The sequence below is a fragment of the Cottoperca gobio genome, chromosome 1, assembly GCF_900634415.1.
Source record: "Cottoperca gobio chromosome 1, fCotGob3.1, whole genome shotgun sequence".
Taxonomy (NCBI): domain Eukaryota; kingdom Metazoa; phylum Chordata; class Actinopteri; order Perciformes; family Bovichtidae; genus Cottoperca; species Cottoperca gobio.
The window spans coordinates 12827912-12842631 of NC_041355.1; the positions used below are offsets into that span (position 1 = coordinate 12827912).

Sequence of the window (14720 nt, forward strand, 5' to 3'; positions counted from 1 at the left end):
TCAGCATCATTTGGGGTTTAAGATTAAGATTAAGTTTGGAAATTAAAGAAGTGAGTTTACCAGACCTCTGTAATCCGCTCCTCATCTCTGATCTAGACTAGCGGCTTGAGGCTATATTAGCTGCTACTAACATAGCACACCTAAAACTCTGACCGAACTATCTGCAGTGAAGTTGCATTGTGGGTAATGTAGGTACAATGCTAAATCGGTGGTGTACTCTTTTAAGCCGATAAAGTGTTGCAACAAAAACAGATTGTTGTGCACATGCTTTAAAATCCATCTTCATTAGAGTTTTGGAAGCATGGAGTAGCAACCCTGTAACACATTTATGATGTGTTGCACTGGTCTGTCTGACTAACAACTTCTGAAAAGACATCGGTAATGATCAAAACTTAATTGAGACTATTTAATTCAGAGTCGACAAAGTTGCAATGTCATCACAGCGTAGGACACAACATAAGGTGCAAGGTCTTCATTTTCATTTTTGCACACATGCTCACTTCAGATGGACTCACAACCTCGCACAACAATCCCTCTGCTCCTCATCTACTTTCATCTACTCATTTCAGCAGATGGCAGGGCTGTGGCACAAATGGCCATCTGCCTGTCCGCTCATACACTCATAAACAATTATTGTTGTTCCAGTATGTCCTCTCTCCGCCAACAAGTGGACCAAGCATCATTAGCAGAGAATGTGGAGAAAGACTTGCCTGTAATATAATATAAACAGTTTGCAGATGATCCCGTCGAGAAAACAGAGCAACCAAATTCACTGTGTTTTTTTCTTGAGTAAGACATTTGCGTTGCAGGACTGTTGAATTAAACATTCATTACAATATTTAATCCTACATTTTTCCAGGTCAGCTATGTTTGATTGATGACACTGAAAAAAACACTCTATGGCTCATGCTATCATGAGATTTGTTTCCATTTCTAAGTCCACATTTCTTTATTTCCATTACCAAGATAAGGGACATGATTTTCCCATCAGTTTGTTGGACAAAGGAACCACAGTGGAGTCTCATATCTGGATAACCAAGAGGAAGGATTCACCCGGAGAATACAGATAATGTCAACCAAGAATATTTTATCTCATTTTGCTTCATCAACCTCTGATGGCCCATATCCTACTATTTGCCTTTTATGTTATGGTGATGGGAAAGGTCTGTGAGTGTGGTCGGTGTTTTGTGAGTGTGTGTGTGTGTGTGTCTGAAGTTAGGCTGTTTTGTTAAACTCCCTGTGGATTGTGATCATTCTGCTTAAAGTCATGTTCGATGAGAGGAAGTAGTGCGCGCTTGAACATGTGTGTGCTTTTATGTGTAAGTAAATGTACAATGTGTGAATGTGTTGGCTTCGCAGCATACAGGAGAAAGTGAATGAAGAGGGCCTGTTTACTAGAATTGTGGGATTTGGTGAGATGACTAAAGAGGACAAAGGTCTTTCTGCAGTGGTGGGAAACTTCTTTAACCCTTGACTTCCCCCAGATGCTCAATGTAAACTTTAACTTCCGAAAGCCTTATCTGGGGGAGAGGGGAACTCTGTGTGTGTGTGCGTGTGCGTGCGTGTGTGTGTGTGTGTGTGTGTGTGTGTGTGTGTGTGTGTGTGTGTGTGTGTGTGTGTGTGTGTGTGTGTGTGTGTGTCAGTTTATTTATCTGGGGCTGAAGGCTGATCCTTTCCCATTTCTCTCAGCTCCACCCTCCTCCTCCTCCTTCTCCTCCTCCAATGTGAAAAAAAATGGAAAACCTGTGTCGAAACTTGAAAGAGCTTCAAGACAATGTTTTGAATAAGTGTCAATCCTCCTGATGTTTTGGAGTATTCAAAACATTAACGAAATAAGGCTGACATCTGTGTGTTGGATGTGTTTCTGCAACAGTACACCAGTGTGGTTCCAGCTTCTGACCCTGAAGTAGTTGAGGAAGCTTTATCAAGCTCAATATTCTGAGAGAAACTCATTTAGAGTTTCCTTTGTAAATGAAACTGAGAAAATACAGCTTTGTTTCACCTGCAAGCCAGGTTTAGTGTCTAAACACAATTCACCTGTCACACACTGCCTCCTGGTGGCTTGCATAGGAAGCACAGCAACAGTGAAAGTCACATTGGAGATAATGAGAAGGGACACTTGTCACTGTTATCACCTTGGGACATTTTTTGAAATGAAAAGACAGACGTAACAGTCTAGACTAGAGGCTCACAGACTTCAAGTGAGCAAAACTGGCAGCTTAGTCAAAGACACAGTCAGGGACAATCTGTGCCTCAGTGTAAGAACATCATAATGTGATCACCTTAAGGCAAATATTTTAAAGAAGAAGGTCTAGACGAAAATTATTTTCATCTCTCTTCAAAATGTGGTTGTGAATAAACTAATTTAATATACAAGGCTATCGATATTACCTCATCCGCTGTGATTGTCTTCATCAAACAACTCAGCTCTTTATGGAGAAGAGCTGACGATTAGCCGATGAGGCAATACCCCATTTCAACTTTTTTCCTTTTTTCCTTTTGAGACTTAATGTCACCTTTTCACCGAGCCAACGTACTGATTTAATTACTTGTACAATGTACACATCTACAAACATTGATTCTGATTCTGAAACAGTAATATTGAGGAGGGTTGGCAGGGGGTCTGCAGGACTCTCCATAGCCAAAATGTCACAAGCTCAATCACCTCAACATTGCATTTATCTAATGGTCATTGAGCAAGAGAAGTCCTACGTGATCACTGGTGCTTGATTTGAGACCATTTAAAAAAAATCTAAATGTTAAGACACCTTACACAAAGCGATATGGTTTAAATCATTATCATAATATTAACGAGGATCCAAAAGCTATGAATTGTTACTGTTGTGGATGACATGACACCAAACAGTTCACACGTGTAAAACAATGGCTTCAATTACTTCATGTGTTTAATTACATCATGTGTTTAATTACATCATGCTTGGGATCATTACGTTTGGAAAACAGAATTTAAACGGAAAGTTGATAAAAGATAATAATGAATAATCTTTAGTTATTAAAGGTTGCGATTGATTGAATTGTTTTCTATTGGGGAGACTTTGTATCAGCTCTTGGGATTGTTTTGAACTTCCTGATACCACATCTAAATAGGTATGAGCGCTGCAGAGTCTCAGAGTTATGCAGCCACATATGGAACTTAGCAACAATGTTATTCTCAGCCGGCTACAGTTTCCTATCATAAGCATGTAAGCAAAAGCCTCTCTCCCTTTTCTTTCCGGGTAATTAGCCAACAGGTCCCACTGAGTAATGGTCTGGGATCAGTCCAGAATAATTACACTGGGAGAGGATTGACCTCGCATATGCTTTCGCCTGAGGGTGTCTGTATGTGTGTGTGCTAGTGTAGGTGCGTCGATGAGAGATGACAAAAGTAAGAAAAAATTTGAGATGAAGGAATTGTGTTTGTGCGTGAGTGTGCCCCTTCCTGACCCATGGACAGGCAGAGGCACGTCACCCACAGCCCTCCGCTGACCCCTCCTCCCCACTTTCAGAAGGTCAATCCAAATATAAGACAAATGGCTTCACTTGCTCTTTCTTCCATAATAACTACAGCTCAATTAGAGAAACAAATGTACCACTAATCTGTTTATTTGGGCAATATAAGGACACATTGCAGTTCAGCATACAGAATCTGGCATGGTTGAGATCAGGATATCTATTATTATCCACAACAGGAAGACAGGACACAATGGCGCTACAGAAGGTGACACCTCAGTAAATAGATGAACACATTTCTCCTCTGTAGCAGAAAGTAGCGCTATCTATCTTTGTAGCTTTCTTTTTCTTTCCACTGTCTTTAATGCTGTAACAGTAATCTAGTTTAGATGGATATCTTTCACCTCCCTATATACAGTACACCAATAAGACAGTAAAGGAGTTGCTAAATGATGACCCAGTGATAACTTCGCTATGTATAGTCACGATCCCGATCTGCTGACCTCGCCAGAGTCTAGTCCATGTTTGGTGTTGAAATGGAAGCAAGCTTTCTCTCAACAATTACTGTGTCAATGTTTAGAGCTAGTTAGTTAATAAGTGAATCAAATAGAAAATGAATCACCAACTATTATAAGGAACCATTTATAGTTTTAACCACTTTTCAAGCAATCATTCGCTGGTTCCAGCTTCTCAAATGTGAGCAAACATGATTAGTTTTTTTTGTCATATGTGCAGCAAATGACCTGATAACAGAAGACTTTTTCACAGTTTACTGATATTTTATAGACATAATAATTCATCAAGAGAATAATCAGCATTTAAATCAATAAAGAAAGTATTTGTTAGTTGCAGCCCTTTATTAATCCCTGTCCTACAGCGACTAGGTTCCTGCATGTGAAGAACAAAACAAAGTCTCCGGGTTGAAGATTCTTAAACAGTAGGTGAAAGCGGGTCTGAAAAATGATAAGAAATGTTTTATTTCTAACCACAGGGGATCAACACTTAGATGTTAGATAGAGTTCTCCCTGCCATGTTTGATGGATTGATGAACAGCAGGACCGCCTGTCAAGATAAGGTTCCCCATCTGGCCGAACACAGCTGAGCCAGATACCAATCAGAACGAGTCTGGTGTCTGTAGCCTGAAGTGAACCTGATGGCAACGCTTTTCTTTCTCATTTTTCTTCTCACATCTAACATCACTCATCACATCAATGTGTACTTTAAGCTCTCACAGTTAAACTGAATGAGATATAAAAGTTTATGGCTTCACAATATACAAAATGGAAAATTGTTGAACTCATTTTATACAAATTTCCCTGCAATTCAATTGAATTGACAATTAAATACATTTGAAACTTTGGCATCTTAACTGAAATTCAAATGTTTTGGATATTTGTATCATTATCGATTAGTCTCACAATAATTTTTTTATCCATTTATAGAGTTTTGTTTTGGTTTATGAAATGTCCCAAAATAGCAAAACAATCCCATCACAGTTTCCAAGAGTCTAAGATGACGTCTTCAAATGTCTCGTTTTGTCCAACTTACAGTCAAAAACAAACTATATTTAGTTTAAACAAGAGAAAAGCAGAACATAATTGTGAGAGGAGCGTGAACAAGAAAACGTTTGGCATGTTTGCTTGAAAAACTACAAATGATTAACTGATTTTGAAAATAGTTGTAGATTAATTTTTTGTCAATCGCCTAAATGTTTAGGCTCTAGTTAGGTGTTTAGTCTGTGAGTGAATCAAGATACAAATAATGACGTATTTGCTCTTCAGCGATCTCTCAACAATTGCAATTCACTCTACAGTATGTGTGTCCACAACCCTTTTCATGCTGACCTTTTGCATACATCCCAGCAGATCTCACTCTCTGTGATGCTTTGATCAAAGTACAGAGGATACTACAGGGATATTTGCTAGGAAGCTGACTGACTTAGATCACATGACCCCTGAGAGAGGAAGCACACTGTAGTGAGGTCACGCAGCGGGGGAAACAATCACACTGACAGAACACGGAAGGAAGCAGAGGATACTGTGTGCTTGTGTGTGTGTGTGTGTGTGTGTGTGTGTGTGTGTGTGTGTGTGTGTGTGCGTGTGCGTGCGTGCGTGTGTGTGTTTGTGTGGAAATGATGTGTGATGTCATTTCTTCTTGGAAAAACTGAATGGGCAGGAAATCAGCTTATCTAATAGAGTCCCAAAGACACAGTTGACAGCCATAAGGAAAAATAATAATAATAAAAAAAACACAAAATAAACTTTGCTTGTAGTGTTGCCAAAAGCTCTTATATTCGTAAAACATTTCTAATTCATGTCACTGGAAATCAGTGACAACTGGAGCAATAGAGCAAATAATATTGTTTCCACATATCAAGACAACAATGTGTATTCATGTGTTTTTGTTTGTTTCAGCTCTCTTGACAATGTGTTAGAGCAGACCAGAGTGGGCCCAGTCTGAGCCCCGGGGCCCTTCAGGCAGGTTACCCTTCATTTAGACCCCTATTAGGGCCTCTCTCTGTGGACAAATAAGTGGAGACCACCCCCATTATCTACAAGAGAACCACAGTAAACCTTCAGCAGAAAAGTATGAATCTCTGAATCAGAGGCACAGTGAATATGCTGTAGAAAATATGTCAACAAAACATCTGCTGAATAACAAAGTGCAGTATTTCTTTTACAGCCAGTAAGAACAAACCAATAATATTTAACATGAACTGGCCTAAAACAACTAGAAAACACCATCATAGTAGTTCATCAAGAGCTAATTATAAAGTACAGGTGAGGCGGCTAAAAGAGATATTGGGACACTGATTTATACAATCAACTCCTCTCTGCTTTACGGAGCTTTGGGGCAAATTTCAGCTTGTTGTTTAGCTTTCCTGTCTGAAACTTCCCTAGTAGTGTACCCACTGCACTCTGTCTGCTCAGCCCCACAGAGCAGACAGAGTTAGAGACTAGCTTGTAAACTTAGTGGAGCATTTAGCAGCTAAAGAACCAGATATTTCCCTCACGAGTTGTTCCTTTAGTTTACCTTTATCACTTAAGCTTGCAAAGTGAAGATTGAAAACAAACAAACAGCATATAGTAGCGCTTGTTTCATATTACACATTCAATTCCAACTAAATATAATATATACAAATGATATTCTGTATGTATCATGTCATAAACTGCATCAGAGAAACTAGTGTAACCCTGTGGGCTACAACCTATCCTTTTCTGTTCCATACTTTTTACTGCAGCACTACTCACTATCTAACTACCATACTACTGTGCTGGTGCTGCCAACGTTATGCTTTTATCGCAAAAACCACACTGGCTCCAATACCGCATTAACAGACACAGAGACATGGATTACGACAGATACAGACATACAGTCTGCTGTTTCTACTGACAGACAGGCCGACATGGTTACATGCAGACACCAGACTAATGAAAAAGCTGCTCCTGTTACTGACTTCTTTCTTAGTGAGAGATCTGATACTGGGGTTAGTCTGTGACCTCAGTGTGAGTGGAGAAGGAGCAGGAAGTTATGAAGTCAGAAGAAAAAACCCAAATGAAATGTAATCTGGAAAATGTGACAGTTTTTACCCAGTGGGCTTTGAATCTTTCCATTTCCTTCACACATAATTAAATGTAATTTGGTTTTATTTGAGTTTAAGATAGCCTATTGCGCTCACTTTGATCTCTTTTCCACTGATGACAGTGTCACACCAAACTGGTACGTCTGTGCTAAAGCAATCACACAGGCTGGTGAGTGAAATCAGCAACAAAGCACTGCTGTGCTAAAACAGTAAGCCTCTGATTCAGCTTTTACAAGACAACAACTTCATGAGATTCTACACTAAATCCAAAGGGACTGACGTGTGAACAGAGAGAGAAGCATCAATGCATGTTGAGCAGTTTGTCAGCTAGAATTCTACAAACTCAAGATAATCCATTATCATCAACACGATATATCCCAGAAGGCCACTAAGTAGCATCTCAAACAACAAAGCTACAGTACAGGTATGTATGTATGGCAGTAACTTGAGCTATCTTGAGTGTACCGACTCTATTCATAGGAAACTATTTCTTGTTTGTTGTATATTAGAGCTTTTCATTGCTGTGACTGTCTGCACAAAATAAACCTCTTACAAAATAAGTTCAACTCGTCAGACAAGCTATAATGTCACATGCATGTCTCAGTGACGGGTGAAAGTACCTGAATGTAATTTGTTGTAAGTTTGTTTTTTGTGCGTTAATGTCGTTTGTATGCATTTTTACATCAACAACACTTTGGATGAAGTTCTTGGGCATTAAGGACCCAGTTATTCAATTCCCACTTTCTTCTTTAGAGAAGGAAATGGATTGAAAACAATGTTAAACTCACTATTTCAATCTGAAGGGAGTAATATTTTCAATCTATGAGTCATTATTCTAAATGTATAATAGTCTTTTATTAGACGGACATCATTGCTTTGTTGCATGCATTTTGCCATGAGATGTCAGATTTTCCACAGCTTTGTTTTTGGTGTTTACTCGGTCTTAAAACTTGGTGTTCTGTTACACTTCCCCAAACAACACTTCTACATCACTGCAGTAAGGTGAGAAATAAAACCACTGAACGTCAGCATAAACAACATTTTAAGTTAGTATCCTGCGTCTTTACTTTCCAGCAGCAACGACAGGAACGTGATGAATAAACATTAAGATTTATACCTGGGTAGTAGCCATTACCAACTTCAGCCACCGCTGAACAGAGACAGTGAGATCAATGGGAAGAGAACACATCACCAAAATAAATCTCACTGAATGCTTGCCACTTTCAAAGTTTTCTGCGGAGCTTTTTTAGCGCTATGAAACTGTTTTTCTATGATATCGTTTTGTTTATGCAGTGATGACGCACATGCACCTGTGTGTGACGTGATATACATTCATGCCTGTTGTTTCACGTTATTCCACTGATTAACAGGTGGCGTTAATGCGCCGAGACACACAGCATTGCTAGTTAGTAAACATTTATGTAATGATAGATTTAAAATGTTGCTTTTCAAATGTGTTATGAGGAAGGAAATGCATTCAATGCATTTGTTTGAGCTCAGGAAACACACAATGAGTTTAGTGAGTAACACTGAATCCAAACATCACTTTTGTTTGTTTGCAATAAAATTCCACAAGGCACCTTTAAGTTTCTCAAACAAAGACAGTATTTCAGTGTGAACATATGACTGGAGTATGTGTTGGACTGAGGGGCATGTTGTGATTAAACAGACTTACTGTCAGGGTTGGGGGATTTTCGTCCATGACTAGGCGAGGAGCAGCGGAAGGTGGTGACAATGGTATTGTGGTGAGGATTGGGGTGGTGTGGGTGGTGCACAGGTGGGTGGTGGCCGTTGTTTTCTGGAGGAGCTCTGGTGATGCTGATTTCAGGTTTACGGACATCTCCGTGACTAGGAGAGTCAAACTTGCGAGTGTGATTCTGCTCAGGGGCCCGGCCGGTGCCGTTGTTGTTATTGTTGCCCTCATTGCGGCGTATCAATGGAGAATCGGTAGGCGTCTTGGCAAAAGTGACCTCCCTCTTCTGGCTCATCTCGGGGGTCCTGGAGTGGCCCAGAACTTCAGGACGTTTCAGGGCGCTGTTGGCCGCAAAGCGTGTGGATGAAGGGCTGGTGATGTTATCCACCTGCTTGCTGGAAGAAGAGGAGATGTCGATGGAGAGTTCGGAACGGCGCGACACAGGCTCGGGGGTCTTGGAGCCTCCTCCGCCCATGATGGAGCGGGGTTGGGCAAAGTTGAGGTTGTTGTTGTTGGTGGCCGGTGCCGGTGCCGGTACCGGGGGAGGAGTGCCCAGGTCACGGTAGTAGATGCTGGTGGGAGACATGGCGTTTCGGTGAGGGGAGTTGGTTGTCCGACGGGAGCCAGGAGACAAGTGTGATGAGGTGTCAACATCCTCCACCTCAAAGGACCTCTTCAGAGCTGCATGTAATGGACAACACAACACATCAGTCACGGGGTCATTTTACTGCGTAAACTATTAGTTGATTCACTGATTAGTCCATCGACAAAAAACTTTATCGGCAACTATATTTATCAACTATATTGATAATCTTTTTATAACGCGAGTCATTTTCAAAACAGACATCGCAAACATTCTCTGGTTCCTGCTTCTCCTGTGGCTTTTCTCTTTTTTATATCATTGTGAATTGAATATCATTCGTTTTTTGGATCATGGACTGATTCATCTAAAAAGCAATGGGCAATTAAAAAAGGTGTTTATTGTTGCATTGATATAATATAGCTGTGATGTAACAAAGTAGTGCTCTATAAAACCAGTGGTGGAAGAAGTATTAAGATTCTTTACTTACGTAAAAGTGTCAGTACAGCAATGTTACTTAATTACAAGTACATTTCCTTCATGAGTAAAAGTACAGAAGTGTCATTACATCAAAATAGATTCAAAGTATTAAAAAACTGAAAAGTACTGGACCATAGTGTTTGCCCCATACGACTCATATATTATTATGAATAGCATCATTAGGTTGTTAATAGGATCTTAAGTAGAACTGCTAACAGTTGGACCTGTGAAACAAACAGTGGACACAGTTCTTTTATAAGGGGCCAAAAAGGTTGGCAACCACTAATCCATAACAATGTATTGTATTGAATAAACTTTTAAAAATATTTTTCATGGTAAACTTTTATCTGAAAAGTAATTAGTATCTACGGCTCTCAAATGAATGTAATGGAGTACAAATTACAATTTTTTCCAACTGAAATCCACCAATGAATAAAACAGAACACAATATAATATATATATATATATATATATATATATATATATATATATATATATATATATATATATATATATATGCACGTTGACTCTGTTAGCCAAATTAAGCTCATCTTTCCCATATACTGTAAACCATTTATGGGTCAAGATTGCCGTTTACAGGAAGTGGGAACAATATCATAAAATATTAATCAAAAGGTTCATACCAATTAACTTAGCAGTAAACAAAGTGAATTGTTTTTTCTTTAAAAACACACATTAGGAACAGTATCCAAGTAATAAAATGCTGAGGTTTAAGGGTGGGGTATCTGTAAAGGACATTTTGGTGGCACCACAAAGGAAACAGCATGCACTAGCCATTAAGCCTTACTCTTCTAATTCCACTGCTTTCCCGCTCACCAGCAGCAGGTTTTTAACTATACTGTATTACATGTTTAAGTCGATTCATGAGTTGTTTAGTCATGACTTGGAGGCTATGTGTGTGGTGCCCAACAAAATAAAATTCTATCGTTTTACACATAGCCATTTAAAGTGCTTCACGACATGTTACAATGCACGCAATCAGCCAAGCTTTGTTCCCCGCCAAGCATTTAGGCAAAAAAGTCCCAAGAATCCCTGTTTATGAGCAACATGAGCACAGAGATATAGAGGCACATCCTTCCCCTTGGTTAGTTGTGACGTGAGAAAATAGCTGCACTGTCCAAGACGAAGAGACTGCGGGGATGGGATCACCCCCTGGGAAGAATGCAATTGGCTCAAAGTCAACTTGAATTTGACTCCCATCGTGGAGTTGCTGTGCCAAGCCAATGGCCAGGAGCTGGCATCATAATGACACACTAGTAAGACCAATCCGCTCACGCACACCCTTAAGAACATCTCCTGTTTCCTGCGATCCAAAACGCACTGCTGATTATTTGATCTGCTTGTGGCTTGTGGTGTGTCTGTGTGTGCATGTGTCTTTATGTAACTATATGTAGTTTTGTTCAAAGTGCTTGTAAAAAAACGAGAAAGTGTGTGTTACGGGAATGTATATGTGTTTATTTTTAAGCGACTACACCCACAGGGAGGGGACCGTGCCCCAGCCCCAATGCACTCTGTGTAAAGCCCAAACTCTGTCAAGAGGATGCAAACCTCTCAACAAAATCACATCAAAGCCGTCTCCCCACACACATCAGCCAGCAGCGCTAATCTAATTTACGGCTATAAACTGCTTCATTCCAACATGGTGGACATTTGATACAATTTACCCCTGACAAAAATCCAGGCAGAGCCAAAGTATTATTCTGTTTTCGTGTTAGTCGGACACACCAAGGACATTCTTGTTCGCCACGGGAATAAATGGATCTGCACTCACGTCTTGGACTTTATGGTGATTTGAGTTACAAATCTCTTTACGCTCCGACCACTCCCTGAGCACCATTTATCTAGACCTTAAAGCACGGCTACCTTTCATCTTTGGCATTCTTGCACTAAACAATACTGTTTCTAAGGCTGTAAGGCTAGCTTTACATGTAGTTGTACAGTACCTACACTGTGTGTGGAAAGCATAACATGTCCCTTAATAAGCACAAAAAAGGTCCTAATGTTAGAAACACAAACCCACTTTCTCTTCACTCCCATCACTTATTTTCTGTGCTTAAGTTCTGCTGAGAACAGAGTTCATCATTCAGTAAGGCTCCATAAAACAGCTTTAAAATCCATGCTTTACATACAGATAAAAGATTTATACACAATAAACTTGCAATTTGTAAGTTGGTGTCCAAACCGATATTGCCACTGGACTGTGTCCTTCTTACCGCTGCTTTCCTCTGTCTTTTGTTTTATGATTGCTGAGAGAGAGTCCAAGGCTGTGGCTACTTTCAACTCTGGCCAGAGAATAAGTTGGTCTGCCAAATTGGTCTGCAGATTTCATAAGGAGCTGAACGCTTGTGATGCACCCTTTAAGATTGTATTGCGTAATGAGCTAGGCACCCACTAGGCTCCTATAAGAGCTCCAACACTTTAGGAAACCGTGCACACTCTAACATCTCTTGACACTTGCTGTAGACTTTGGTTACATTTCAGAAGAGCTGAGAACTAAAGCTGAACATGGGAGGGGATATCAGGATACATATTCACAAGTTTTGTCCAAATAAGAGAGCGGAACCGAGACGTTGTTTTGCCAGTGACCTGTTGAGTGATCTTAGATTAGTTATTTCTGTTCTAGGCTGCTTTGTGATTACATGCCCACAAGCACGGGACCAAAGCAGAGGACTTGAGTGCTTTCCTCTCAAGCCATTTGTTTGTATTTAGAGACCGTGCAGTCAAGTGTACATGATTTAAGAGCAGAGATGAATTTGAATTCTCTCTGTGCTTTAATGTTGTTTTGGAGTATAGTGAATGGAAAAAGGCATTTAGGGCATCGCTCACTCAGATGATTACTCAACTCCCATGTTTTTTAAGGATCACGCTTCTTCCCACAGACTCCTGGGTCTTTCTAATTTAGCTGAAGCAAAGGGGGAAATATATCTTTTTACTTCCATCCAGGATATTCTTTGCGTGAATATCATAAGTATAGGATCACGGAGCATTAGGAAGGTGAAGGAAAGATTTTGTGGGACTGACAGATGGATGAAGGAGTATTGTTCCCAATGAAACAGCATTCCCAGACTATGAGCTGGAAACGAGAAGTCGAGTCCACCTCGGAGGAACCTCATTAACAGGAGCCAGGAGTCTCGTCTCCCTACGTCCCACCACTACCTATCACCGCCCAGTGTCCGGTATCTCACACGGTCTCATGTGGGAAGATAATGCAGCACAAACAATATAGTAACGGATTATTGGCACAACAAAAACAAAGATGGAGACAGCTGTATCCTCACTTTGTTTCATGGTCATGTGTCCTAATACGGCCCAGGTGTTAGACTAGACTGCCTTTTTATCATCATAAGTGTCATCACTTATGTTCTCAAGGACATCCCAACAAATGAACACAAACGCTCAGAATCAACTCAGCCCAGATGCACTTACAGGAGATAGTCGAGAGTTAGAGGGAGGAAAACAGGAGTAGGAGGGAGAGGAGACTGGAGATAGAGAGGCAAAGGGGTTGCAGAGGTTGTGAGAAATGACGGAGTTAAAACAGGTCATGACAAAGTTGTTACTTCTCTATCACTGATATTATTTTCAACAAAGATTAAGTGAGCTAACGTCCCAGGTCATGTTACAACAAGTTATGTTATGTTAAACTGTACACTAACTGATTATCTTGTCACAATTGACACCCGTTGGACTATACTGAGAAAGTAAAACAATAATGACCAAATACTTTATTATCACTTAATATCTCTGTAGTATAAAGATATTTTAGGAATGACTCTTCTTTCAGAATATATCCATTTCTTGAACGGGAAACACATCAATAATGCGGACAGTGGACAGATGAGCTCAGAAAAATGAAGATCAACTTTATACTACAACTATGATATTACAATATTGAAAATCCTAAATGCTTTATAGAAAGTAACATTATATTGTAAAATCTAAAATATAGGCCAGGAAACATTTCCAGATGTTACCAGTATAGTCACATAATGTTTATTGATTAATTCATTCTCATGTTAATGCTGGTAATTAATCTCTACACTTACGGATGTATCACAATAAAAGCTTTACAGGAAAGTGACGCCCCTGAACTGCCTAAAGGCTTTTAATGTGAAACAGATGTACATAGCGTCGACTTTGCATTAAAAGAAAATACAATATTTTATCACTTGATTATAAAACTGTTAAAAAATAAAGGCGTTTCTCAAATAAAAGCATGCTTCTCTTTTCTGTTGATGTAAATACAGATTCAGACTATAACTTGTGAGTTTACCTGGCTCTACCTTGCACCTACATTTGTAACAGTTTGAAAGAATCTAACTATGCACATATAAATAAAGTTATGCAGTACAGTAACTACAACAAACCCATTGAACCAGTATTTTAATTAATAAATGATGTACTGCACTGTACACATCCTTGAACTCTTAATCGGTCTCGTAATTCCAGCCTCAGGCAATAAGTCAAGTGATCAAGACAGTTACTCTGTCAAACACTGGTTATATAAAACCAGTTTATGCCGAGTGGAGTTTATCTGACATCAGTAGCCGCAGAATACAAGTCGATGTGGTCAAACCGGGAAAAACATTTGACAAGACAAGGCCAAACAACGAACGATACAATTTCACACTACGGTATTTTTGCTTGGTCAGACGATCTTAATGCTACACTGTCAAACACGCACTTTCTTTTGCTGCCCACTGATGCTGTTGGGTTTACTAACAGCTCACTGTGTCAGATTTACTGTGTGGTTCCTTGCTGGTCTGGTCGAATTCTGGGAGTGTTAGAGGTGTCTGTTAAAGAGGGAAGACGTGTAATAGAAGAGCTCATTTGGTGCAGGTCAAAATCTTCCATTTTCTTCAGTAATTTTAAAGAGCCAGCTGTTTAAAAAGGACCATCTGAATCCTAATCAGAAC

At 39.8% G+C, this 14720-nt stretch overlaps 1 protein-coding gene across 3 annotated transcripts in view; it reads right to left on the reverse strand.

Annotated features, from left to right (window-relative positions):
• The window catches only part of septin9b (septin 9b), a 72324-nt gene that overhangs the window by 34167 nt on the left and 23437 nt on the right, over positions 1-14720 (reverse strand). For all 3 annotated transcript variants that reach the window (XM_029433613.1, XM_029433602.1, XM_029433592.1), the window contains exon 2: positions 8709-9407. In XM_029433613.1, the coding sequence (XP_029289473.1) occupies positions 8709-9407 (699 nt within the window). The remainder of the gene's footprint in view (positions 1-8708; positions 9408-14720) is intronic.